Source organism: Protomyctophum bolini (genome assembly GCF_963924005.1).
Source record: "Protomyctophum bolini genome assembly, chromosome: 9".
In the NCBI taxonomy this organism is placed as follows: Eukaryota; Metazoa; Chordata; class Actinopteri; order Myctophiformes; family Myctophidae; genus Protomyctophum; species Protomyctophum bolini.
In genome coordinates this window covers 10,228,184-10,253,941 of record NC_137870.1, presented here as the reverse complement: position 1 = coordinate 10,253,941, position 25,758 = coordinate 10,228,184, and the positions used below count along the sequence as shown (strand labels likewise).

At 39.6% G+C, this 25,758-nt stretch overlaps 2 protein-coding genes across 3 annotated transcripts in view; both read right to left on the bottom strand.

Annotated features, from left to right (window-relative positions):
* The window catches only part of akt2 (v-akt murine thymoma viral oncogene homolog 2), a 28,418-nt gene extending 13,083 nt beyond the window's left edge, over nucleotides 1-15,335 (bottom strand). For both annotated transcript variants that reach the window (XM_080771964.1, XM_080771965.1), the window contains exons 1-3: nucleotides 14,909-15,335; nucleotides 11,183-11,381; nucleotides 1,253-1,384 (exon numbers count right to left, since the gene is read on the bottom strand). In XM_080771964.1, the coding sequence (XP_080628090.1) occupies nucleotides 1,253-1,384; nucleotides 11,183-11,228 (178 nt within the window). In that variant the 5' untranslated portion in view covers nucleotides 11,229-11,381; nucleotides 14,909-15,335. The remainder of the gene's footprint in view (nucleotides 1-1,252; nucleotides 1,385-11,182; nucleotides 11,382-14,908) is intronic.
* A 2,061-nt stretch (nucleotides 15,336-17,396) lies between these two features.
* Nucleotides 17,397-25,198, bottom strand: dhx40 (DEAH (Asp-Glu-Ala-His) box polypeptide 40). The gene is made up of 17 exons (XM_080773151.1): nucleotides 24,806-25,198; nucleotides 24,293-24,438; nucleotides 24,065-24,184; nucleotides 23,438-23,674; nucleotides 22,717-22,783; nucleotides 22,481-22,612; nucleotides 22,245-22,344; nucleotides 22,023-22,109; nucleotides 21,679-21,861; nucleotides 21,464-21,544; nucleotides 21,126-21,283; nucleotides 20,507-20,621; nucleotides 20,060-20,168; nucleotides 19,841-19,935; nucleotides 19,584-19,653; nucleotides 18,689-18,917; nucleotides 17,397-17,648 (listed from the first exon to the last, which is right to left on the bottom strand). Exons 1-17 carry the CDS (start codon nucleotides 25,182-25,184, stop codon nucleotides 17,524-17,526), a joined length of 2,433 nt encoding a protein of 810 aa, XP_080629277.1. The 5' UTR covers nucleotides 25,185-25,198; the 3' UTR covers nucleotides 17,397-17,523.
* Nucleotides 25,199-25,758: the final 560 nt, after the last annotated feature.

Here is a 25,758-nt window from a genome sequence, read left to right as displayed (position 1 = left end):
AGTATGGAGTATGCATGTGGAGTTTGCATGTTCTCCCCGTGTCCCCAGGAAATGGCGATTTTTGGATTTGGACGATGTAAAAAAAATAATAATAATTGAAAATCGTTTTTCACTTTAACTAGGGTATTTACGGTAAATCTCTCTCACACCATAGTTACTTCCTTCTCCTGCCACGCAGAGAGAAAAGCTGAAAGAAAGGAGAGGGAGCGATGGGAACCAGGATTTCGTTGCTAAAAAGGCAGACTAGTCCGCCTGGTGTGTGTAATATTAAACACAAGCATAGCAGCGAATGGTAAGAGTGGTGCTGCAAACCCAGAGCACCAAGCCTGAGCGAGACCGATGCACGTATGCATGTGCACGGCCACAGACACGCATTATGCACAATGCCAGGTCAACAGCCACAGCGTTTAACAGTGCACCCTGCTTGCTTTCATGATATGCGGCCACAGAATAACAGAAGCTTATCAATACCGTGTCCCGATCTACAGTACTGTCCCCGTTTATTTTACATGGAGGAGCCATGTGTGTGTCTGACTGACAATGCAGCCTACGTCGCCTCAGCTAAAAACAAAGTGAAGCCTGACTTATGCTTCGCCGTACGAAGTGATGCATGCTAAAAAATAGCTGATCTTCAAGCTCACAACGTGTCGCCTCCGCGACACGTGAGCATGCAGATTGGCTATTTTCACCACGCGGAAATATGGAGGATGACACGTTCAGAAACTTTTGTCTTCACAATAAAAGCATCAGCTAGCTGTCACAAGTTGAAAACAGAGATGTGGCATCATTATTTTTCACATGGACCATATGACATATGATGGAAAAGGCATTTCACATTGCAAAATGGTGCAGGAAAAGTGGGCAGTGCGCAGCTAAACATTAAAATGGCTATTTTTTTCCAGAATGTAAAGAAAATATTTAAAAAGGAATTAATTTTAATAATGTTAATGGAGACATTTTCACTTGTTTAATCCCAAAGGGGATTTATCTTTCTTTGTTTAAAAGGATCGCTGGCAAGACAAATATGCCTTAAAGCACAATATTTGCCCTCTAACTAAACTGAAGGAAACATGAGGTCAGTCCGTTGCTCTCCCTTGGTTGGCGGAGGGAGTGTAGAGCCCAGGATTATTAGATAATCACTAATAACTAATAACACTGGGTGAAAAAATGGGTCACAAAATTGTGGGATGAAAAGGAAACTCATAACAGTACACAGAATTAAATTAAAGCCCACAGAGGGGGACCAACTAACCTGCAACAGAGAAATTGTTGAGCGGTGGGAGATTGTGGTCACCGGCAATCTCAGGCTTCTCCTTGTAGCCGATAAAGGAACCATCACTCTTTAAGATGAAGTAGCGAGGCCTCCATGTTTTAATGTATTCACCTGGTGAAATGGACATGGAGGATATGATGTGAGCAGGCCCGGATTAACACATTTAGACCCCGGGACGAATTAATGAATGAAAACAAAATGAATGAAAAACTTTATTCTGTCAAAGAATTAAAATAAGTGCAATATAGAAAACAAAAATAATATTCTCAAAGTATAAACAAGAAAAGAAAAAAAAAAGCCACACTGGCCGCAAGTATAATAATTTTTTTCTCTTCTTTATTATTATTATTTTTTTAACTTTTGTGTGTTCAGAAAGGAGTAGGTTGAAGTAAAAAACGTATATAACCCTACCCCTTTATAGCTTAATTTCATTTCTTGATGTCATCGCTTGATGTCATCTCATAACTACCAACATGGTATAAACAAAAAAGTTCAATAACAGAGAAACCAAGTACATTAAATAGTGTAATAATGTAAGTCATTGTATATGCTCTATAATGTATTCTATTCTATATATCATATTATGATCAATATTTTTTTTAATATATTTCATATAATACATACATATGGTATATTATATATATACAATCAATGAAGAAGTACAATTATCTAAATGATAAGTCTGTGTCTTGTAACTCTTCCTCTCTATACCTCTTAATAATGTATTCTTTATATCTTTTTTTGAACTGGTTCACACTTGGGCGTTGCATAGTTTTACTCCACAGATTGAAATACAAAATGATTTAAGTGTTGTCCGAGCCACTCTGGTTTTTAGATTTAGTTCCCCCCTTAAATTATAGCCCCCCTCTCTATCAGAGAACATCACCTGAATATTTCCAGGTAGTTGATTATTCCTTACTTTGTACATTATAAGGGCAGTTTTAGTTAGTGTGGTTGCCCACAGGCAACCAGACTCTTGTAATTGTAACACTTTATTATTGTGGGCTCGCTACAGCGAGCACACACTAGTTATTGCCAGCCTATATTTATTATTCTTTATTCCACCCGTTTTTTTGACACGCTACTACTTCCACATACTTTATGCTAGAAATTTAGTTCAAACTTCAAACTGTTCAGCTCTTTGAAGTGATTGTGGCTTGTATTTTTATTTTTACAAAGTTTTATACTTTTTATACTTTTTATACTTTTTAACTTTTTTTAACATCCTTTATAATGGGAGTCGATGGAAGAAAGGTCCCATTTTTCACAGTTAACTTTTTTGAGCTCTTATTACTCCGTCATACTTTCACTTTGAAACTTCATTCAAACTTTATAATGTTCATCTATCTTTGAACTTTCATTGGTGAAAAAGTTGTTTTGAAAAAGTTTATACTTTTTAAAATATTTAACTTTATTTATAGTTTTTGCCTCCCATAGACAATGAATGGGATTTATCTCTAAATCAACCTCACTTTTGCAGCCTCATTACTCTGGCATACTTTGTCGTAGAAACGTGATTTAAACTTTAGAACGCTCACACGACTCTGGACTCTGGACGGTTCAAACCGTATTTGAATACGTTAAACGGTTTTTCCGAAATCGCAGTTCAATCGCAGGCCGTTTCGCGTAATTAGTGCCATCTTAGAGTGCGGGGCTTCTTTGACTAGAGTGTGGAGACTGAAATTCTTTCCTTGAAAATTTACCAAACAAATTGTCGTCCCGGCCAAAGTATTCATTTTACACGCATGTTCTTTGGTCATTTTGTAGCCACACATGTCCTCTTTCACACAATGTGACCACCAAAGCACAGAGACATACAGAATGTGAACTACAGCCTTTTAAGTGACACAAAAACAGTCAATCTGCTCATTGACCTCCATTGTAGAATTCTTACGAGGAAATTATCGCGCTGACAATTCTTAACTCGCTCTTATAACCACATTTTCAATCGTACCAACACCACAATCGCACATGGTGTACCTCAATATCTCAGGCCACTCACAGCGAAAAAAATATTTGCATTCGACTTTTACTTTTTGCGATAGAGCAATTTGTTCGGGGCATAGTTTCCTCCATCCAGGACCATTGAAATCTCCCAGTCATAGTGCTGGCAAGTAGTAGAACTCTTTTTACTTCCACAGCTGAGACATATAAGGGCTTAATTACAGGGCTTGACATTAAAGTTACAAGATCTCAATGAGTTGCTCTGCGATACCTTGTGAGCTTGTAGGTCTGCTATTTCTGCAATTAGGCTAGACACATGCAAGTGCACGCACGCACGCACGCACGCACGCACGCACGCACACACCCTGTCTTCGCACGCACGCACGCACGCACACACCCTGTCTTCGCACGCACGCACGCACGCACGCACACACACACCCTGTCTTCCTATTGGCTGGCCTTTACACAGCTCTCGCAAGCGCACGCACGCACGCACGCACACACGCACACACACACCCTGTCTTCCTATTGGCTGGCCTTTACACAGCTCTCGCAAGTGCACGCACGCACGCACGCAAAAAAATGAAAAAAAGTATTTTTTCCAAAAAAAAGTATTTTTTCCAAAAAAAAGTATTTTTTCCAAAAAAAAGTATTTTTTCCAAAAAAAAGTATTTTTTCACAAAATAAGTATTTTTTCCAAAAAAAGTATTTTTTTGAAAAAAAAGTATTATTTTGAAAAAAAAGTATTATTTTGAAAAAAAAGTAATTTTTTGAAAAAAATGTAATTTTTTGAAAAAAATGAAAACTTAAAAAAAAAAAACTTTAACCTCTTTTTTTTTTTTACTTAAAAGAAAAAACTTGAATTTTTTTAATAAAGATTTTTTTTTTTTCATTTAAAGAAAAACTTTTAAAAACACTTCTACAGCTTCCACATACTTTATTCCGCTTTATGCAGTTATTTATGCTTAAACTATAGTTTTTCCAAATGTTCATACTTTTTTTTAACTTTTACTTCAGCTTTAATACATTTTCTACTTTTGTTTACAATATGCTACAGTCCCGAAATATTGATTATGGATTTAGACCACCAATGGGAACACTATTACTCCGGTCCCCGAGTTTCAAACTTGACACGGCAAAAACTTTATACATTGCAATTTATGCGAGCCCACGCAGTTTCTACAGGAACTGCCTTTCTAGTTGTGGGCTCGCTACAGCGAGCACACACTAGTTATTGCCAGCCTATGTTTATTTATTTATTCTTTATTCCGCCGTTTTTTTGACACCCTACTACTTCCACATACTTTATGCTAGAAATTTAGTTCAAACTTCAAACTGTTCAGCTCTTTGAAGTGATTGTGGCTTGTATTTTTATTTTTACAAAGTTTTATACTTTTTATACTTTTTAACTTTTTAACTTTTTTTTAACATCCTTTATAATGAGAGTCGATGGAAGAAAGGTCCCATTTTTCACAGTTAACTTTTTAGAGCTCTTATTACTCCGTTATACTTTCACTTTGAAACTTCATTCAAACTTTATAATGTTCATCTATCTTTGAACTTTCATTGGTGAAAAAGTTGTTTTGAAAAAGTTTATACTTTTTAAAATATTTAACTTTATTCATAGTTTTTCCCTCCCATTGACAATGTATGGGATTTATCTCTAAATCAAGCTCACTTTTGCAGCCTCATTACTCTGGCATACTTTGTCGTAGAAACGTGATTTAAACTTTAGAACGCTCACACGACTCTGGACTTTTTCGTGGTTCAAACCATATTCGAATACGTTAAACGGTTTTTCCGAAATCGCAGTTCAATCGCAGGCCGTTTCGTGTAATTAGTGCCATTTTAGAGTGCGGGCCTTCTTTGACTAGAGTGTGGAGACTGAAATTCTTTCCTTGAAAATTTACCAAACAAATTGTCGTCCCGGCCAAAGTATTCATTTTACACGCATGTTCTTTTGTCATTTTGTAGCCACACATGTCCTCTTTCACACAATGTGACCACCAAAGCACAGAGACATACAGAATGTGAACTACGGCCTTTTAAGTGACACAAAAACAGTCAATCTGCTCATTGACCTCCATTGTATAATTCTTACGAGGAAATTATCGCGCTGACAATTCTTAACTCGCTCTTATAACCACATTTTCAATCGTACCAACACCACAATCGCACATGGTGTACCTCGATATCTCAGGCCACTCACAGCGAAAGAAATATTTGCATTCGACTTTTACTTTTTGCGATAGAGCAATTTGTTCGGACATAGTTTTCCCCCATCCAGGACCATTGAAATCTCCCAGTCATAGTGCTGGCAAGTAGTAGAACTCTTTTTACTTCCACAGCTGAGACATATAAGGGCTTAATTGCAGGGCTGACATTAAAGTTACAAGATCTCAATGAGTTGCTCTGCGATACCTTGTGAGCTTGTAGGTCTGCTATTTGTGCAATTAGGCTAGACACATGCAAGTGCACGCACGCACGCACGCACGCACGCATGCACGCACACACACACCCTGTCTTCGCACGCACGCACGCACACACACACCCTGTCTTCCTATTGGCTGGCCTTTACACAGCTCTCGCAAGAGCACGCACGCACACACACACCCTGTCTTCCTATTGGCTGGCCTTTACACAGCTCTCGCAAGCGCACGCACGCACGCACGCACGCACGCACGCACGCACGCAAAAAAATAAAGTATTTTTTTGAAAAAAAGTATTTTTTTTAAAAAAGTATTTTTTTTAAAAAAGTATTTTTTTTAAAAAAGTATTTTTTTTAAAAAAATGAATTTTTTTGAAAAAAATGAAATTTTTTGAAAAAAATGAAATTTTTTGAAAAAAATGAAATTTTTTGAAAAAAATGCAAACTTAAAAAAAAAACACTTTAACCTTTTTTTTTTTTACTTATGAAAAAAATATATATATATATTTTTTTACTTAAAAAGAAAAAACTTGAATTTTTTTTAAACTTTTAAAAACACTTCTACAGCTTCCACATACTTTATTCCGCTTTATGCAGTTATTTATGCTTAAACTATAGTTTTTCCAAATGTTCATACTTTTTTTTTACTTTTACTTCAGCTTTAATACATTTTCTACTTTTGTTTACAATATGCTACAGTCCCGAAATTTTGATTATGGATTTAGACCACCAATGGGAACACTATTACTCCGGTCCCCGAGTTTCAAACTTGACACGGCAAAAACTTTATACATTGCAATTTATGCGAGCCCACGCAGTTTCTACAGGAACTGCCTTTCTAGTTGTGGGCTCGCTACAGCGAGCACACACTAGTTATTGCCAGCCTATATTTATACTTCTTATGTTTCTTTATTCCGCCGTTTTTTTGACACCCTACTACTTCCACATACTTTATGCTAGAAATTTTGTTCAAACTTCAAACTGTTCAGCTCTTTGAAGTGATTGTGGCTTGTATTTTTATTTTTACAAAGTTTTATACTTTTTATACTTTTTAACTTTTTAACTTTTTTTAACATCCTTTATAATGAGAGTCGATGGAAGAAAGGTCCCATTTTTCACAGTTAACTTTTTTGAGCTCTTATTACTCCGTCATACTTTCACTTTGAAACTTCATTCAAACTTTATAATGTTCATCTATCTTTGAACTTTCATTGGTGAAAAAGTTGTTTTGAAAAAGTTTATACTTTTTAAAATATTTAACTTTATTCATAGTTTTTCCCTCCCATTGACAATGTATGGGATTTATCTCTAAATCAAGCTCACTTTTGCAGCCTCATTACTCTGGCATACTTTGTCGTAGAAACGTGATTTAAACTTTAGAACGCTCACACGACTCTGGACTCTGGACGGTTCAAACCGTATTCGAATACGTTGAACGGTTTTTCCGAAATCGCAGTTCAATCGCAGGCCGTTTCGCGTAATTAGTGCCATTTTAGAGTGCGGGCCTTCTTTGACTAGAGTGTGGAGACTGAAATTCTTTCCTTGAAAATTTACCAAACAAATTGTCGTCCCGGCCAAAGTATTCATTTTACACGCATGTTCTTTTGTCATTTTGTAGCCACACATGTCCTCTTTCACACAATGTGACCACCAAAGCACAGAGACATACAGAATGTGAACTACGGCCTTTTAAGTGACACAAAAACAGTCAATCTGCTCATTGACCTCCATTGTATAATTCTTACGAGGAAATTATCGCGCTGACAATTCTTAACTCGCTCTTATAACCACATTTTCAATCGTACCAACACCACAATCGCACATGGTGTACCTCAATATCTCAGGCCACTCACAGCGAAAAAAATATTTGCATTCGACTTTTACTTTTTGCGATAGAGCAATTTGTTCGGGGCATAGTTTCCCCCCATTCACGGCCATTATAATCTCCCAGTCATAGTACTGGCATAGAACTTGGAAGTCTTTTACGTCCACAGCTGAGACATATAAGGGCTTAATTACAGGGCTGACATTAAAGTTACAAGATCTCAATGAGTTGCTCTGCGATACCTTGTGAGCTTGTAGGTCTGCTATTTGTGCAATTGGCTGGCCTTTACACAGCTCTCGCAAGAGCATGCACGCACGCACACACGCACACACACACCCTGTCTTCCTATTGGCTGGCCTTTACACAGCTCTCGCAAGTGCACGCACGCACGCACGCAAAAAAATGAAAAAAAGTATTTTTTCCAAAAAAAAGTATTTTTTCCAAAAAAAAGTATTTTTTCCAAAAAAAAGTATTTTTTCCAAAAAAAGTATTTTTTCCAAAAAAAAGTATTTTTTCCAAAAAAAGTATTTTTTTGAAAAAAAAGTTATTTTGAAAAAAAAAGTATTATTTTGAAAAAAAAGTATTATTTTGAAAAAAAAGTAATTTTTTGAAAAAAATGAAAACTTAAAAAAAAAAAAACTTTAACCTTTTTTTTTTTTACTTAAAAGAAAAAACTTGAATTTTTTTAATAAAGATTTTTTTTTTTTCATTCAAAGAAAAACTTTTAAAAACACTTCTACAGCTTCCACATACTTTATTCCGCTTTATGCAGTTATTTATGCTTAAACTATAGTTTTTCCAAATGTTCATACTTTTTTTTAACTTTTACTTCAGCTTTAATACATTTTCTACTTTTGTTTACAATATGCTACAGTCCCGAAATATTGATTATGGATTTAGACCACCAATGGGAACACTATTACTCCGGTCCCCGAGTTTCAAACTTGACACGGCAAAAACTTTATACATTGCAATTTATGCGAGCCCACGCAGTTTCTACAGGAACTGCCTTTCTAGTTATTTTTTTTCTTCCACTAGTCTTTATTTTGACGCACTACCCCTCCCTCAGTTTTGACTGTACGCACTTGAGCCATATGTCAAATTGACCGGAAAAATCGGGAATCGATGGCGTGTACTTTGCTAAGAGAAATGTTGTATAGTTTAATTGATATGAATTTATTAGTGAATTAAATTATCCCATTGACTTCAATGGAAAAATGCAAAAAATCACATTCAAGTATTTTTCCCTCTGAGACTGTAAGCACTATAGTTACAAAACTTGGAGGAATATTTCCTAATTATCACTAAAATTAATTAAAAATATATATTTTTAGGTCGGCCTCATGGTGGCGCTATAACAGCCCACTTTACCTTTTGGCTCATAACTCTTGAACCGTATGTCGTAAAATCAAAATTATTTTTTCCCTGGATTCCTTGGGTCATGACGCATCTCCCCATATAGGCCACGCCCATTTCCGCCATGATGGATTTTCCGCCATTTTGAATTTTGTCCAAAACACACTTTTTGCTTTTCCTCCTACAGATTTTGTCCAAATCTCACAAAAATCTGTACACGTGATCTCTGGACCCATCCGATTAAAACAGATTTGCAGATTTTCGGTAGTGCGTATCGTTCGGCCGTAATCGTCTTCCGAAGTCAGTAGGAGGGGCCTATATCACGAAAAATGCCATAAATCACAAACGGAATGTCCAATCCATCCCAAATTTGAATCACATGTCCGGGGTGGTTCGTTCAACCGAGTTCCAAAAGCAATTCCATTTTCATCCATAGGGGGCGCCGCAAACGCGATAAATGTAACCGTTTGTCGGAAAACCAGAATTTCGGGGGTTAAATCCCCTCCGAATTACTTACACACGATCTAAGGTGTGACTTGAAACTGTAACAGGCTGGCAATATCAGTGGGAGGGGTATATATATGTAAGCCACTGCGGCAACCACACTCTGCAATTTTTTTAAATTGCGACCTCTCCGAGGTTGTCTAGTTTCTATTATATCCATGAATTTTAAAAGATATGAGTTTAAAAATAATATATCAATCACAGTTGTCATATTTTCTACCACCTTGTAGTTCAATGTACTGTCCACATACACAGCTACCCCTCCTCCACCTTTAGTATTTCTTTCTATATGATTAAATTCATAACCCGCCAACTCGAAATCCACACCTTTATCAGAATCAATCCACGTTTCTGATATGGTAATTATATTAAACGGTTGTATAAAGTGACTTAAGTATCGTTTGATTTTTGTGAAGTTAGCATACATGCTTCTGCTGTTGAAGTGGATTATAATCTGTGTCACTTTATAGCTTTAACCACTTTAGCTGCTGAAAAATAGCAGATGAAGTGCATAGCGCTAGTAGAACTGCTATTTTTGAAAAGTCGTGAATACGTGTGCAAAACTTTTAATATACTTCCTGGACTACATGTTGTCTCAGTAAGACAGCCCTCCCCCTATCCACAAGGAGGAGCAGTTCCCCAAAGCATTATGGGAATTGTAGTCCAGGAAGGAAGTGTGCCCAGTGTCCATGACATCATGGACACTTTGAAATACTAAAATATAAAAAGAAAAAGAAACACATATTACCCACATAAAAACCCCAGGTTTTTTCCTGGGGGTTGTTTCCCACACATCATTAAAATAAGATCTGGTTTTGGCAACCAGATCTTATTTTAATGATGTGTGGGAAACCACCCCAAGGGGTGAAGTGTCCCTTTGAGTTATATAAGTTGAGCCTATGCATATGCCTGTAAGGTCGTCAAGGCTAGGGCAAGTGCTACGTGCTAAAATGGAGTTTGAAGAGGGGGGTTTTCACACTACGGCGGAAGATTGGGAGTGAGTCTGCAGTTCTGATTGCAATGGGAAGTGCATTCCATAGTTTTGTTATCCCAGTTTTTAACAAATTCCACTATGAAATAGCACACAACCAACCATTATTCATTAGATGTTTCTGAGTTGTGGCTTGAAATTGGAAGGCGTTAGATATTTGTATCTTGCGTATTTGCATTGTACAGACAGGCATCACCCACAGCTTCCAATCCAAACTATTGATTTGATGGCGTGCTGTAAATTAGTGCCGGCTTGATTGTTTACCTTGCAGCGCTCTCATAAAAAAAGGTAAATGCAAAATGAGACGTAGGCTATTGCAAATGAGAGGCATTCTTTTGCAACAAGTCAAGAATGTCATGACTTATAAACGCTGAGCTTTCAGTGAATGTTCCGCCACAGGCTAGTATAGTTACTGTAATACTAAAGTAGAATTAACTGCAAAGCTTTGGTGAACCAATAATAATTTGATATCAAATACATCTTTGGTCCATGGTAGATTTAGATGATACAGGGATTTGTGTATCAATGTATCTGCAACATGAATGATCACACTCTTATTTCTGTTATCAGTTGATCTTTACATGCCCTGCTACTGACCATAGTATACCCGTCACTCCTTCAAAATCACTCATAAAACGAGCATTAAGACCTAATAGACCAGCTTGTATATCTGCTATTTTTCAATAGCTAGAGTATAAAAATAATGGTTCAAAGCTAAAGTGACACAGGTGCGTTCCAGGTCTTAATGGGATTAAACAGGTATAGTGTATGTCTAAAATCTCAGAAGAGAATGCAAGGTTAGGAATACAGTTCACAGTGAAGCAAACCGAGATGATTGATGCTTGAACAAATGCGACGCACCTCTCTTGTGGAGCCATCCCTCTCTCAAGACGCTGACCTCGTTCATGCTGGGGCCGAGCGCTCTCTGGATTCAGGGTGGGGCTGTGGGAGAGTGGAGGGGTGAGGGGATGTGTGGTTCGTCCTGGAAGGGTAAGGGGATGTGTAGTTCGTCCTGTCGGTAGGTCAGTTGAGTGTGTCAGACGTAAACCCTGGACAAGACCTGGCAAAAGATCAACAGAAACCGTTAATACCAGATACCTAACAAATTGACAGCCCTTTTCACAAAATATAACAAATATGCACTATGGTCTAGAGCAGGGGTTCTCAACCCGTAGGTCGTGACACCCCCGAGGAGTCGCCAAATGATTCTAGGGGGGTCCCCAAATATTTTTCCAAAAAAGAAAAATGGCTTGAAAATGGAAATGAAGAGTTTACATTGCCAAAGCATTTTCGGGGGTCCCCGGCCAAAAACGTTAAATAAATATGGCAGTTGTGGGGAAGCGATGTAGTGCATATGGATTCAGGTGGCGTGCAGGATTCTTTGTGCATGGAGAGATGTGTGCTGACGGAGTGGTTTGGTAGGAGAAGGCCAACGGATAAACGGCCATGTGCTTGTGTACCCCTTTTCCATTAGGGTAGAACGGATAAACAGCCATGTGCTTGTGTACCCCCTTTCCATTAGGGTAGAACGGATAAACGGCCATGTGCTTGTGTACCCCCTTTCCATTAGGGTAGAAGGATGTTTATTATAAATCTGTGTAGGTGCAAACCGACTATTATTAAACCGATGATAATTTATATCTGTCTCATCTACAAGTTCACGGGCTGCAGATCGGCAATTTTCAGAGAAGAGATTTATAGACATTATGTGCAACTATAAAATAGCTGTGATACTTATGCAAGTGGTTATGGTGAAATAAACCATTAAGCACTTCAAGAACAAATGCACAAACAATATTGAAAGGCTTCGCTTTACAGGTCAAACAACACTATTCATTCACATACAATATACACATTAATAAATAACCATTAAGCAATTAATACCAGTGAGCTGGCGGTTAATGAAAGGCTCGTCATAAACCTGCATCAGTTGTTTTGGAGGTGGAAAGCCTGGTGACGTGAGGTTAGTTTGTAGGGGGCGAGGGGACATGAGGTTAGTTTGTAGGGGGCGAGGGGACATGAGGTTAGTTTGTAGGGGGCGAGGGGACATGAGGTTAGTTTGTAGGGGGCGAGGGGACATGAGGTTAGTTTGTAGGGGGCGAGGGGACATGAGGTTAGTTTGTAGGGGGCGAGGGGACATGAGGTTAGTTTGTAGGGGGCGAGGGGACATGAGGTTAGTTTGTAGGGGGCGAGGGGACTTTGGCGTCACTGTTTCAGCAAATAGGCGGCATTCGCTGTACACACAGAGACGACAAAGTAGCGTCTCCACTCTGGAAGCTGGTTTAAAAAAGAACCGGTACCCTAAAACGCTGTCTCCGTGTGTCAGAAAGATCACACCTGTGTGAAGTGAGGGGCGCTCTAATCATCGTACATCATCATCAATAATAATAAATAATAATAATAATGCATTTTATTTATAAAGCGCTTTACATTCTCACGAATCTCGAAGTGCTACAAAGATGGCAAAAAATAAAATACAATAAAAGAAGTGTAAACATTGAGCAACATCTTAGGCATAACGAAGCGTGATCAGTAATATCATGGGACCCAACATGGCTAAGCTAAAAGACTATGTTTAACCATTCTGGGCGGGAACCCCTTTTGGTGTTTTAAGCATTATGTTATTCTTTAACTATTGAAAAATAGCAGATTTACAAGCTCATAGAGCGCCACTCAGTGGCGCGCTACGAGCTTGTAGGTCTGCTATTTTTGAAAATTCGTAAACATTTCAGAAGACTTATTTAAAAAAATATTGACATCAGGTCAAAATGGGTTAAGGAAATGCTGTCTTAAAAAGGTGGGTCTTTAGTCCATTCTTAAGAATGGGATCCCTATCAAGAATGGTGGTCCCTTATTGGCCAAGGGTTCCCACCCACATACTTATGCCGATTTGCTCAGACACATACAGCGTAAATTCTCCATCCATTTATCAATGTCAATGGCATTTAATGTTTGTGTTCAGACAGAATCCACACTATAGCTGTTTATAGATAGGAGGGACTAGCACCCCTCAAAAGACTGTCCAGTCAACCTCCGTCCGCATGCGCAGTACTGCTTCCGTAAGATTACTTTGGGAAAACATGGTACTGACTGACTTCATAAGCGGTTGTTTCACCCTTATCTAAACATATTATCCAAACGGAGCCAACAGTCACAGTACCACCACCTGTCCTGGACCTGAAGCTCACCTTTAGTCTCAGTGACACCAGGCAAAGGTCCAATATGGTCAGCAAAATGCCTGCAATGGGCGGCAAGCTCAAAAGTCTATTTGACTGAAAAGAATGGCCTTGGTGGTTTCCTGATACAGTCAGTCAGACAGAGTATGGTCTTTGTTATTCTAACCAGGTGTTATATAGAAAGTCTACTCATAATAATCATCTCATTCCGGCCAGTCCGAATCTTTCGTCCTCCTCACCTTCGTCTTCAATGTTTGTGTTTACGCAGTGTCTGTGTTTACACAAACACTCAAAACTGGCCTTTCATTGTCAATGTCATTTAATGGACAAACACTCAAAGCTGGCCATTCAATATCAATGGCATTCTTCAATGTTTGTGTTAGGACAATGTTTGTTTACACAAAGCCTCAAAGCTGGACATAGGAGGGCCCCTCAATAATTATAGTGTGGCGCATACTGCCACGGTCTGTCTGTTTGAACTGTTTTGTTTACATAGATAAAAATCTATCTATATTAACCTTACCCTTTTGTTTGAAGCTATTTTATGACATGATGCATCCACACAGCCAGGTCTGTTACTGATGCCAGTGCAGTGGCTAAGCTGATAACTGGCGGTTGGTTCTTCTTCGGGCCAATCATTAAAGTGGAACCTATGATTTCAGCCACTAATAGAACCGTCAGTGTGTTTAACTTTAGTTTTAGAGGACCCTGATGTAAAGATTTTGTATTGATTGACCTGTACTTTCCTTGAACTGTACCAATTCTACAAACTGTTAAGAACATTTTCAATCAATCAATTAGTAGTAACCTAACCATATAGAAACATGCAAGGACCAAGTTGATCATGATCATAGTCAATAACCATATTAGTAATAAAAAACGTTAGACGTCATGGCCAGAATGCCAGATACAGTTAATTGTTTTGACAAATTATTTGTTTACGTTATTTCTAAATTCTTAGTAAAGACGAGCACCAATCGAGATGCCAAAATGTTGCAATAACTCAAACGCAAGACCCTATGCGTTAATTGTGACGATATACAAATTGACAGCAGTGTGTGTAAGGAGTAGACATGGACCACACACACACAAAAGACCAAAGCAATGAAAGCATTAGGTCTCTCCTACTAGCTAAATGCTAGCCAGACCAGGGCTAGCGACATTACACGGACGTCGCGAACTACAGAATCCGGTGACTCCAGAGGTCGCTGATATGCAGTTTCACACCGTTTATAATGTAACTCTATGGTGTACTATTTTCGTTAAACATCATTTTGTTCAAAATCATCAATTAGCCCCAAATAATAATAATAATTGGAAAACAGTTACTTCGGACAGACGTCAGGTCACATCATTGACTAGGTCACCGAATCTGGTGTACCACCACATGGGTTTCTCCTCTAACTCTTACCTCGACTAATAAAGCCTTTGTAGTTATCGTGGTGTTTGTTGAGAAGATCAAAGTGGTATTAAATGCTCCAGAAAAGAGATGTTTCCTTCCAGCGGTTCTCGAATTCCAGCCAGCCTGTGTGTATTGATCTCTGTCAATGATCACACAAGCTTTGATCTTCTTCCCACACACACACTAACGGCGGCGTGCGCGTCCGTCTTCTGTTGTTGCTGCAGTGCTCCTTTGCAACAATGTAGCAGCAGGGGAATAATACAATAGACTGGTACTCAGACTTGATTATTTCCAACAACGTAAAAATATATATTTATATTCCCAGTCCCAGACCGTTTAAATGTCTGTATTTTATTTTTTTGCCTCTTTTATTCCCTTTATTATGTGGTTGTTGTTGGCCGCCTGCTTAGCGCGTCGTGTTAGGCCATCCGTCCATCCGAAGCTTCACACAACAGCAACATACGCAGTGTTGCCAGATGTTGGGGGGGGTGGGGGGGGGACAAGCAACCTGGTCTATCAAAACAAGCCCAGTGGTAATTCTTCTCAAACGGTGGTCTGTGGCTCAAAAAATGCCCAATAAATAAAAGGAATGAAAAAGGTTGAAACCACTAGACTACGCTATAACATGACTCCGCCAGATTGAAGAAGCTTGCTTCACACTCGTTTCACAAGGGCTGTGATGAACGTGTGAAAATAGCAGATCTACAAGCTTGTACATCTTCTACTTTCAATTTAAAATAATAACAAAATTTAGACCTGTTTGAACTGAGTGGTGCTGTACTGTAGGCCTACTACTCGTGCTGTAGTACTGTACTGCAGTGTAGCCTACTGTACTGTACAAGCCCTCCTCCCTGGCCTGTGTGTGTTAGGCTGCACAACAGTAACACTTGGTGGTCAACAAACATATTTCCGTGCTCGGACGGACACAGGCAGGGACACACATAGCTGTCTATAGGGGTGGGCGGCTAATAGCCACTCACCCACACCCATGATTACATTTTATTTTTGAGTGGTGCTATAGCCAGTGGCTATAGCACCACTCAAAATAAAATGTAATCGTGTAAGCTTTTTAATACATTTTAACGTCACCACTTGTCCCTGGCATACAATATTTTCAGATGTAGGTCTGCAGACAAATACATTATTGACAACATGAAAATGTTTGAGAATCACTGGTTCAAACACAATCATGAAACAAGGTTAACGAGCGCCCCAAAGGCCCAGGCGGTGGCGTAACCGTATAGGCACCCGACTGGTAATCCAGTCGCAGTGTGCCGTGGGTTCGACTCCCGAGCCCGACACGGCCTTTACTGCAGGTCTTCCCACATCTCTCTCCCGTTTCCTGTCAGCCTACTGTCTGTCCCTTCAAAACCAATACAAAAGGCGTAAGCCGCAAAAAAACAAGCCCCCCAAAATACAGAAAAATCTGACCCCTGCTGTATGTACTGTACAAGCCCTCATCCCTGGCCTTCGCGTTAGGCGGGTAAAAATATGGTCTGTCAAAAACAGCTAAAATCCCTAAAACGAAAGAAAGCAGCAAATGAAAAGAAATTAACACTCACCTTTTAGTTTCTCTAATAACAACCTAAAACATGAACCTTGGTTGAAAAAACTAAAGTTGTCCTTTAAGGACACCTAATACTACATAAATCAGTTGAGAAACCTTTTGTTACAATTTTTTTTAGGGTAAGGTGCTTTTTTTCATATATTTACTTGGTGGTGAACAAACGCTATAACGCTTTTTTCGTGCTCGGACAGACCCAGGGAGTCACCCAGGGACACACATAGCTGTCTATAGTGGTTGCAAAGTTGCACCACTCAAAAGCCCAAAGGCGCTTACAATAGGCGGACATGGCAACACTGAACATACGCACACACAAACAGGACATGACGTACAGTGAAGCGAATACAAGGCCAGTGCGTGAGTGAGGGACCACCATGGGGGACCACTGACTCTGCATAGATAATATACGTCTATTGACTGCACATGAACATCCATATGATTAAGGCCTACTGTGACCTGTTTTAGTGGAAGGATCAAATAAATACATATATATAAAATAAATAAATACACAACCTCTCAGACCCAAGACTTAGAATATGTTTACCACAATTCCATGCTGTATTGATTTGGTTCCATTAGGAGAGATAACAGGCAAACGATCAAAATAACAATTCTTCTACATTCTCTAATTGTGTAGATTTCTTGTAAATTAGGTAATACAGATGTTTAACAATAATTTAACTCTTGAGAGCGTAACATGAACCCAAATGGACATGTATTGTACAGGTCCATATGGTTTCATTTTACGCTCTCAAGAGTTAAAGATCTATAAGGGTGTATTTGGTTACCAACTCCATCATCTAGCTGGGGACCACCTGGAATCCCTTCAAGGACCACTGGTGGTCCCCGGACCACATGTTGAGAACCACTGATATACTGTGACCTGTTTTAGAAGGAAGGATTACGAAACAACCACAACAAAATAGAGTAAAATGTATATAAAAAGATATTTATTGACATAAAAATAAAAAAATAACCTGGTATACCATTCAAAATGTCAAAATTGCAATATGATTTTGCACTTGGTCCTTCCTTCCCCCATGATGCTGTTGTTTTACATTCACAGTGGTTTGGATTGTTGTTGTCTCTCATGCTTTCGCTGCAGATACCGAGCGCGGGCGTCACTGACGGCGCTCTCATCATTTCGCTTCTCCAGTTTCCTCGCAGCATCCTCGGCCGACACCTCTGTCAAAAGAAACATTATTACACCATAATTAGGGCATGACTTGAGCCACTATAATATATGGAGATACAGCTAATCTCTTTCTTAAAGGAGCATTCAGTGATTTGGCCATTTGGGTGATTTGGAAAACCCCCCGGTCCGCCCGATAACAAGATGTGCACATGCACGCACTACAGTTGGGGGACGGGACACGCGACAGGCCAACAGCACACACACCAAGGCCCTCCCCCGCTCGATCATGATTGGCAGAAGGCCCCTCTCTATCCTGATTGGATGAAGGCTAGCCAAAATCGAAACCTATGGTTTTTTTTACCCCCAGGGGTTAACTGGGGACAGGGAGGAACTCCTTATATAGTCAGCACACTCTATAGTAGAGAGGATTATCACAACAAAACAAAAAAAGAAGTGATATTTGAATTAAGTGAAATCACTGAATATACCTTTAAATTGATTCAAACACTACATACATATGATGCATGAATATCCTTTTACAGGGTGAGGGTTCCCACACATTTTTATCAAAGAATTTCCAAAACCTTTCCAGAATATTTAACCCAATTTCCAGTCTCTTAGACCAATGTGCAATGCCCAAATAAAGCATAAAATATAGAATGGCATAATTAAATTCCAAATTTTGGGCAAAACCTATCCCAGGGCATAGGATCACGCTGCTGCACCTTTTGAGCTTGTAGATTTATTCTTATTGTCACGTCCGGCACACATTAGGCTGCAATCACGCAGCCCGTTCGGTGGAAAACGACTTCTGTTGGTTGTTAATGTTTTGGGAAATGTTTTTTATCAGTATATAAAAACAATGCATATCCTAATATTTATTCCATGACCTTTGATAAATTCCACACCTTTCCCAGGACTGGAAAATGTTTTATTATTATTATTTCTTCATTTTCTAATTTCAAAATATTTCCAGGAAATTCATGGCGTGGAACCCTGAGGTTTTTTATCCAAAGCATATGGGTAGTCTGTAGTCACAAAGGGACCAATCCCATTGCAATCTGAAATCACTGATTAAATGGGGAAAAACCTGTAGGTCTTTTTGCTGCCTCTCTGGTCTCCCATTTAGCGATCTCTTCATCGGTCACCTCCTCCCTCGCCACACTGCTCAGTTCATAGACGTCCACCTCGTGAAGTTTGGGCAAAAGGTCCTTTACCCAGTCGTAACGGATGGGGCACACGGTACGGATGTACACGCGCGAGGTCACCAGCACATCGTGGAAAATGACCCAGTTCAGCTCTCCTTCATGGTCAAACAGCTTCGATGACAAAATGAGAAACAACAGAGCAAAGCAAAGTTACTATATTTACCCAGGGTAACTGGACTAAGCTCAATAACTTGTTTACAGCCGGGCCCTGCTCATAGAACATTTCATGGTAGAGGTTCAATGCCTTGCTCAAGGGCACTTCAGCGGTGGTAATTTTAACGTGCCGGTCCGGGGATACGAACTAGCGACCTTCCGATATCAAGACCGCTCCGCAAACCGTTCGGCAACCGCTGCCCACACAAGGCCATTAAGAGTAAGACTGCACAGATTATGCTCAATGGCCAACACCTGCTTAGTGCTTCAAAATGTGCTGTAATATATATGATCTATGCATGTATATAGGGCTGTCACGATTACAAATTTAAGTTGACGATTAATTGTCACACATACTTGTGATATAAAACAATATAATTGTGTTTTTGGCATTCAACATTGGAACAAATGAATAAATAACACATTTTCTGTTTGCCTGGTAATCAGATTCCTGTCATATCTGGGATAGCCAGAAAACCCCAGAGCACAGAAAATCTACTGAATGTTAAAAGTTCAGGGTTTTTTGGGTTCAACAGAGCTCAGAAAACTTAAAAGAATTAAGAAAATTTACAAAAACATTTTTTTTGTATGTCACAATCCCTTAAAAAAATAAATAATGTTTACCGACGATGATGGATGAATGTGAACCATGGATCCGTGGCCGTCCATTGTGCAAAACACCTTTCCAATAGACCTAGAGTGATGGAACAAATGTATACATACACGAAAGGGTGTGTGTGTGTGTGTGTGTGTATGTATATATATATATATATATATATATATATATATATATATATATATAATATAAGGTCACAGTATAAAAAAGCAACTAAATGAAAATCTCTAAATGTGAATAATTTAAATGTAAACATGTACGATACCTTCTAGCAACATTAGTGAAGTATCCCGCGCAGAGGCAACGTCTGAAGAGTTCACTCTTATCCCCGTTGAACATCTCTACAGGGAAATCTCTCTTCTGAAAAGAAAATGACACGTCCATTCAATTATGTTCATCATCATCATCCATATTACGTCTGGAGACTTTCGTCCAGGACAGGCTTCAGGTATAATAACACATGACAGCTCTCTCTCTCAGTGACCTGTTGGAGTCGCAAGAGGATTTCTCTCAGCTGGGTCTCCACACTGAAGGCAGACTTCAGCGCCCTCCAGTGGATCCAGTTGTCCTTACACCACGCTGAGGGGGCATCACTGTAGAATCAAAAAGGGAAGAAAATATCTAGTTGGGTTTCTAATTATTGAAAAACATTCTGACACTCCTTGGTGTCCTTAGAACAGTGGTTCTTGAGGAGGTTCCAGGTGGCCCCCAGCTAAATGATGAATAGTTGGAAACCAAATATAGATCTTTAACTCTTGTGCTCGCACAGCTCGTAGTGACGATGCAAAAAAAATAACTTTAATTATGACCAACAAAATGCCTTCTTCAGGGTATGGCATCTAATTTCTATGTTCTCTTGTTGCACCTTCTGCTTGTTGTTGTAAATAAATAAACAAATAAATATATATTTGTAATCTGAAAAGTACTGTACCTGTCTTTGCACTGCTGGAACACACTCAGCAGCAGGGCAAAGTCATTGATACTGCCTGACTTGGCTGCCAGCTGCTTGTGTTTCTCGTCTGCCTCCTTCTGCTTCTCAGGGTGGCCTACAGGGAGTGACAGAGTAACATCAATATGGACTGAAATCCCACCTCGATAAACTCTCCTCCACCTTCGTCATTGCATTTGGCTTGCACTCAAACACCTTACTGGGTCATATTTTATCACTAGTACTTAATCACAAGGTCTCTATAGAGCGTCGCAGTCCCGCCCCCTTTCATGACGACGACAGGCCCAGGACATAATTCCCCATAGACATTTCAAAAAGTATTTATTTAAAGATCTGTAAGCCTTGAACAAAGCCAATTCGGATCGCGACAAATCATGACAACAAACACAATATTTTGGGCCGAACAAATAATTACAAAGAAGAAAAACAGCAAAAAAAGTGTTGTACATGGGGAATTATTTCCTGGGCCTGTCGTCGTCATGAAAGGGGGCGGGACTGCGACGCTCTACTCTGGGCATGTGACGTCATTAAAATACCGTACAATGGGAAAAAAAATCACCATTACACCACTGGGCACATGTGGTAGACACAAGTTGCTGACCTGGTCGAATGAAGATGTTCTCCACAGACAGCATGGATGCCACGGGGAGGAGCAGGTTCTCGCAGCCAAAAGACGCAGCCTTGAGCAAAGCCCTGGTGAGCCCTGGCTGAAGAGGGAACTCCACCATCAGCTCTCCCAGACGGGTCACTACACCTCTCCTACAGAGTACAGACAACACACCACGCAAAAGATGATCAACTAAATTTAACCAAGTATTAGATCTGTGAACAACATGGCACGATAGATAGATAGGTCGACATAGTCATAGCTGTACATGCTGAATTTCACTGTAGGTCTCAAAGGGTTTTATATTTATGTCCATATGCAGGGTCACTTACCTGTCAATTGCATCACACTGATAGAGCTGTTTTAGAGCGTCCAGAATAAACCTCTCTTCTGGACGGTCCAGGTATGGGAACCTTAAGACAGCATTCAGTGGAAGTAAGCACAAGATACACACAAGATCCATGTTGAATATTACATCAGAAAAAATATGAATCTCCTGACGTAATTGTTACAGTGTACACAACAAATGGAATGGATGCCCATATACCTGATGACATCATGTACTCCCAGACACTTGAGTGTGAGTATTACTGAGGAAAGGCTGGTCCTCTGGATCTCTGGGACCGTGTATTCAAGCATGCATTTATCCCAGAATTCCTGTGTGTATATCCGAAAGCATTTCCCAGCCGAGGTTCTCCCGGCTCGGCCTGCTCTCTGCTGAGCTTCACTCCTGATCACACACACACACACACACACACACACACACACACACACACACACACACACACACACACAGACAAAGAGTTCCTTGGCATGAAAACGTTTGAGAACCACGGCTGTAATCACTTAGCCGAATAATAATGTATGATTCTATGAAGTCCCCATACTCACTTTGCAATGGGCACCACCTCCAAAATATCCATGCCAACCCTTGAGTTGTGATTGAGCTGTTTTACAAATCCACTGTCAACAATGTACCTGTACGGAGAGCAAAGATGTAGTTGGATGAGAACAATGAACAATATAACATCAGCTTAGATCAGATATTTATTCATTTGATGCTTTGTGATACATGCAGGAAAACCAACGACGTAACCAAAAGCTTTTTCTCACTTTATCCCATTGATGGTGAGAGATGTGGCTGCAATGTTGGTGGCTACTACACACTTCCTTATACCTGGAGGGGGTGCCTGAAAGATCTGCCTTTGCTGATCTGGTGGTAACGGACGGTACAAATCGTCAGTTTTGTCAGAGTAAATTTCATAATAATTAATAATGGTGGTGCAACAAATAAATACTTGAACATTTTTAGAAAACATTGTTTAGCAGTGGTTGAAAATCTTACTTACCAGTGGGCATAGATCCATATAGGGGCAAAATAAGAAGGCCCTCCACGGTTTGGTCCTGTACATCATATCGGTAGTCAATGGACTCTGCTTTATCATACAGTATGTCACAAGCCTTCTCGATCTCAGCCTGGCCTGTAAAACATTTTTTATCGTTTTTGCATATTGGATTAATATCAGGTTTTTGTACAGTGCAACCTTGTTATTCAGTATCTAAGGACTCTCGATCAGTGGCTTACCTGTTAAAAACACCAGAATGTCCCCAGCCATTTCGCTGGTATGCACATCAAGGGCCACCTTCACAACCTTTTAAGCCAAAAGAGGTTATATGTATTACCGGTAATACATGGGTGCAACACACGAATACAGAGATATTCCAGATTAGTACAGTGTATGTTTGTTTTATGGAGTTTTGTAGTGCATTTTCTGAAGCATGTGAACCATGTCTGCCTCTTGGCAAGTGCATACTTGCCAAACAGACTTTGTCTCAATGTATTTTGTTAATGGTTAAATGAAGGTCATATTTACTTCAAAAAAGAAAGAAAAACAACACTTCTCAGGTGTCTCAGATGTGTTGCTCAAGAAGTTCTGATCTGATTCCGTTTGATGAAGAGCCGTGAGGCTCGAAACGTCATGTGAACTATGTTGTAAGGAACCTTAATAAATATTGTAAGCTTTGGAGATTATTATCTTTTTTCTTGCTCAAGAAGTTCAAAATCGAAAGTGATCTTCATATGATGATACTCAAAATAAAAACAAATAAATACAAAAACAAAACAAGGAAGTGTGAGTTCAAGTCCGTTGCTCTCCCCTTGTCCCCCATATATGGGGACTAGGTTGGTGGAGGGTGTGTAGAGCCCAGGATCACATTAGATGATTGACACAGGGGTGAAAAATGGGTTACAAAATCGTGGGATAGAAAATATATTAAAAAAAACAAAACACAACCCGTCAACCCACCTCTTTCACATAGACAGAGTTGTCCAAGTCTTTGGGGCCTATGGCACTGCCAAACCTGCAGATGACAGGAAAGGTCCTCCCAGGAATAGTGAAGACAGGACAGTTGTCCAGGAAGGCTGAAAGCTTTTCTGTCTCCAACGTGGCTGACATCACTACAACCCTTAGCGGGAGTGAGCGGCCTTTAATGTCCTTACTGGGTTTGGAAAAGGTTTTCTTCAACAAACCCAACAGAATATCCTGTAAAAGAAATCAGTACACCACCGATTTAGTAGTCTCTCTCTCTTGAGAATCAGATTGTTATTATTGTTCCCTTGTGTTTTCTGCGATGTTGCCTTTTTGAGGTGCATCATAAGACCATCCAAAATGTTTTACTATGTGAATTCTGGAGAGAGAAAAACGGTTTTATTTATATATTTTTAAAATGTAGGTGACTTTGTTTAGCAAAGTAACAAAGCTAAGTCTACTAGTTTGACATTCACTCAGTCAGAACTGGCCCCAGTAAACAAACCTTCACTTACTGTGTGTAAGTGAAGGTTTCAATCAAAAACCATGTACGTAGCAGAACATGACCTTTATTCAGAAGAAGGCAGACATACTTTGTTTGCACATAAGCAACAACAAACTCACCGTGTTGAGGCTTCGTTCATGGGCTTCGTCCAAAATCACCACACTGTACTGAGAGAGGCCAGGGTCTGCCAGGACTTCTCTGAGCAAACATCCATCGGTCAGGTATTTCACTACTGTGTCCTGATAATGACAATTATGACATCATTATAGTCAGAATTAGAAAGACATCACGTTTACATAAAATATGATGTGTATACATTACATAAAAGTACCTTATTTGTTCCTCACCTGTGTCGTACAGTCGTCAAAGCGTACTTGATAGCCAACCTCTCTACCAAGACTGCATTGCATTTCCTGTGCTACCCTCTGGGCCACTGTAATAGCTGCCACTCGCCTGGGTTGAGTGATGCCAATTTTGCCATCTTTGCAAAATCCTAGATAGAGATCATAGTTAGTATCATTCCAGAGGGGGTAGCAGTCTAATAACAATAATAATAAATCTGAGTGGGTACAATGCTAATACGAGAGTCATGAATCATGGCTAGTACAATGCAAGTAATCAAATCTATGGCGAGTCCGACCATTATTACAGGGGTCACCGCCACACCCCATGGCCAAACTAACACATGGATAACCATTTCTGTCAGAGAGGATTGAGGACCCTTATGTAAACAATTAAGTCTTAGTGCTTTTTCTGGTTTTTGTTTTGTATTGAGACTATTGACTAACTTATACTTTCCTTGAACTGTACCCATTCTGCAAACTGTTAATACGTTTTTCAATCAATCAATCAATCCTTACCTGCTTGATATAAGTATTGTGGCAGTTGTGTGGTTTTCCCACTGCCAGTCTCTCCTGTCACCACTAAGAAGGGACTGTCTCTCACAGCATCAACTAGTTGGCTCTTATGCTGATAGATAGGCAGCTTCTTGGACTCATCAGTCGTGTCCCATTTCGTTCGTTTTTTTGACATATCTGTGGTCAGATGAAGGCCAGCTATGTATACCACCAGACTGGTGAAAGTTAAGGGTAATCGTTCGGAACACCACTCGGCCCTGGCCTGAATTAGTAACTGTATCTGCAATAATGTAATTACTTTTTGTGCACAAAAAGTCCAACACAAAAGACAAGGAGCCGGCTGCGATAACTTCCGCCAACACAATCCCATCCGTGTTGTCATTGGGCGAAGTTAAGATCACGTGACTGAAAACTCCTCCCCATAAGCACTGTTTCCCAAACACTGGGTCGGGACCCATTTGTGGGTCACGGACACATTTTTATGGGTCCCTTTATTTATTGGTTCCATAAATTAGAAAACAAAATGTTTAAGAAGAAGTGAAAATAGCCGATCTATAAGCTTCATTAATTGCAATTTATTTTGGATCAAATCAAATCTTAGATTGACTGGCCAGTCTGGCCTAGTAGGAGAGTTAATCTGGCTGATTCTGAAGCATTTCCTTTCAGCAGTAAAACTGTTTAATCATTTACTTAATTAAATGATAAAATTATTGTTTGCCAAAAAAAAAAGATTGATTGATTGAAACTATGTTATTAATAGTGTGTATGGGTGCAGTTCAATGAAAGTATGTGGTTATCAATACATGTACACTGTATTAAGCATACATGTATGCCGTATCCCAAGCCGTGTATATCCAGGCTTCCCAAGCATCTCTCTCTCTCTCTCTCTCTCTCTCTCTCTCTCTCTGTGTAAACAATGGAGGAATGGAACACCTTTCCAGAATGGAATTTCCAGA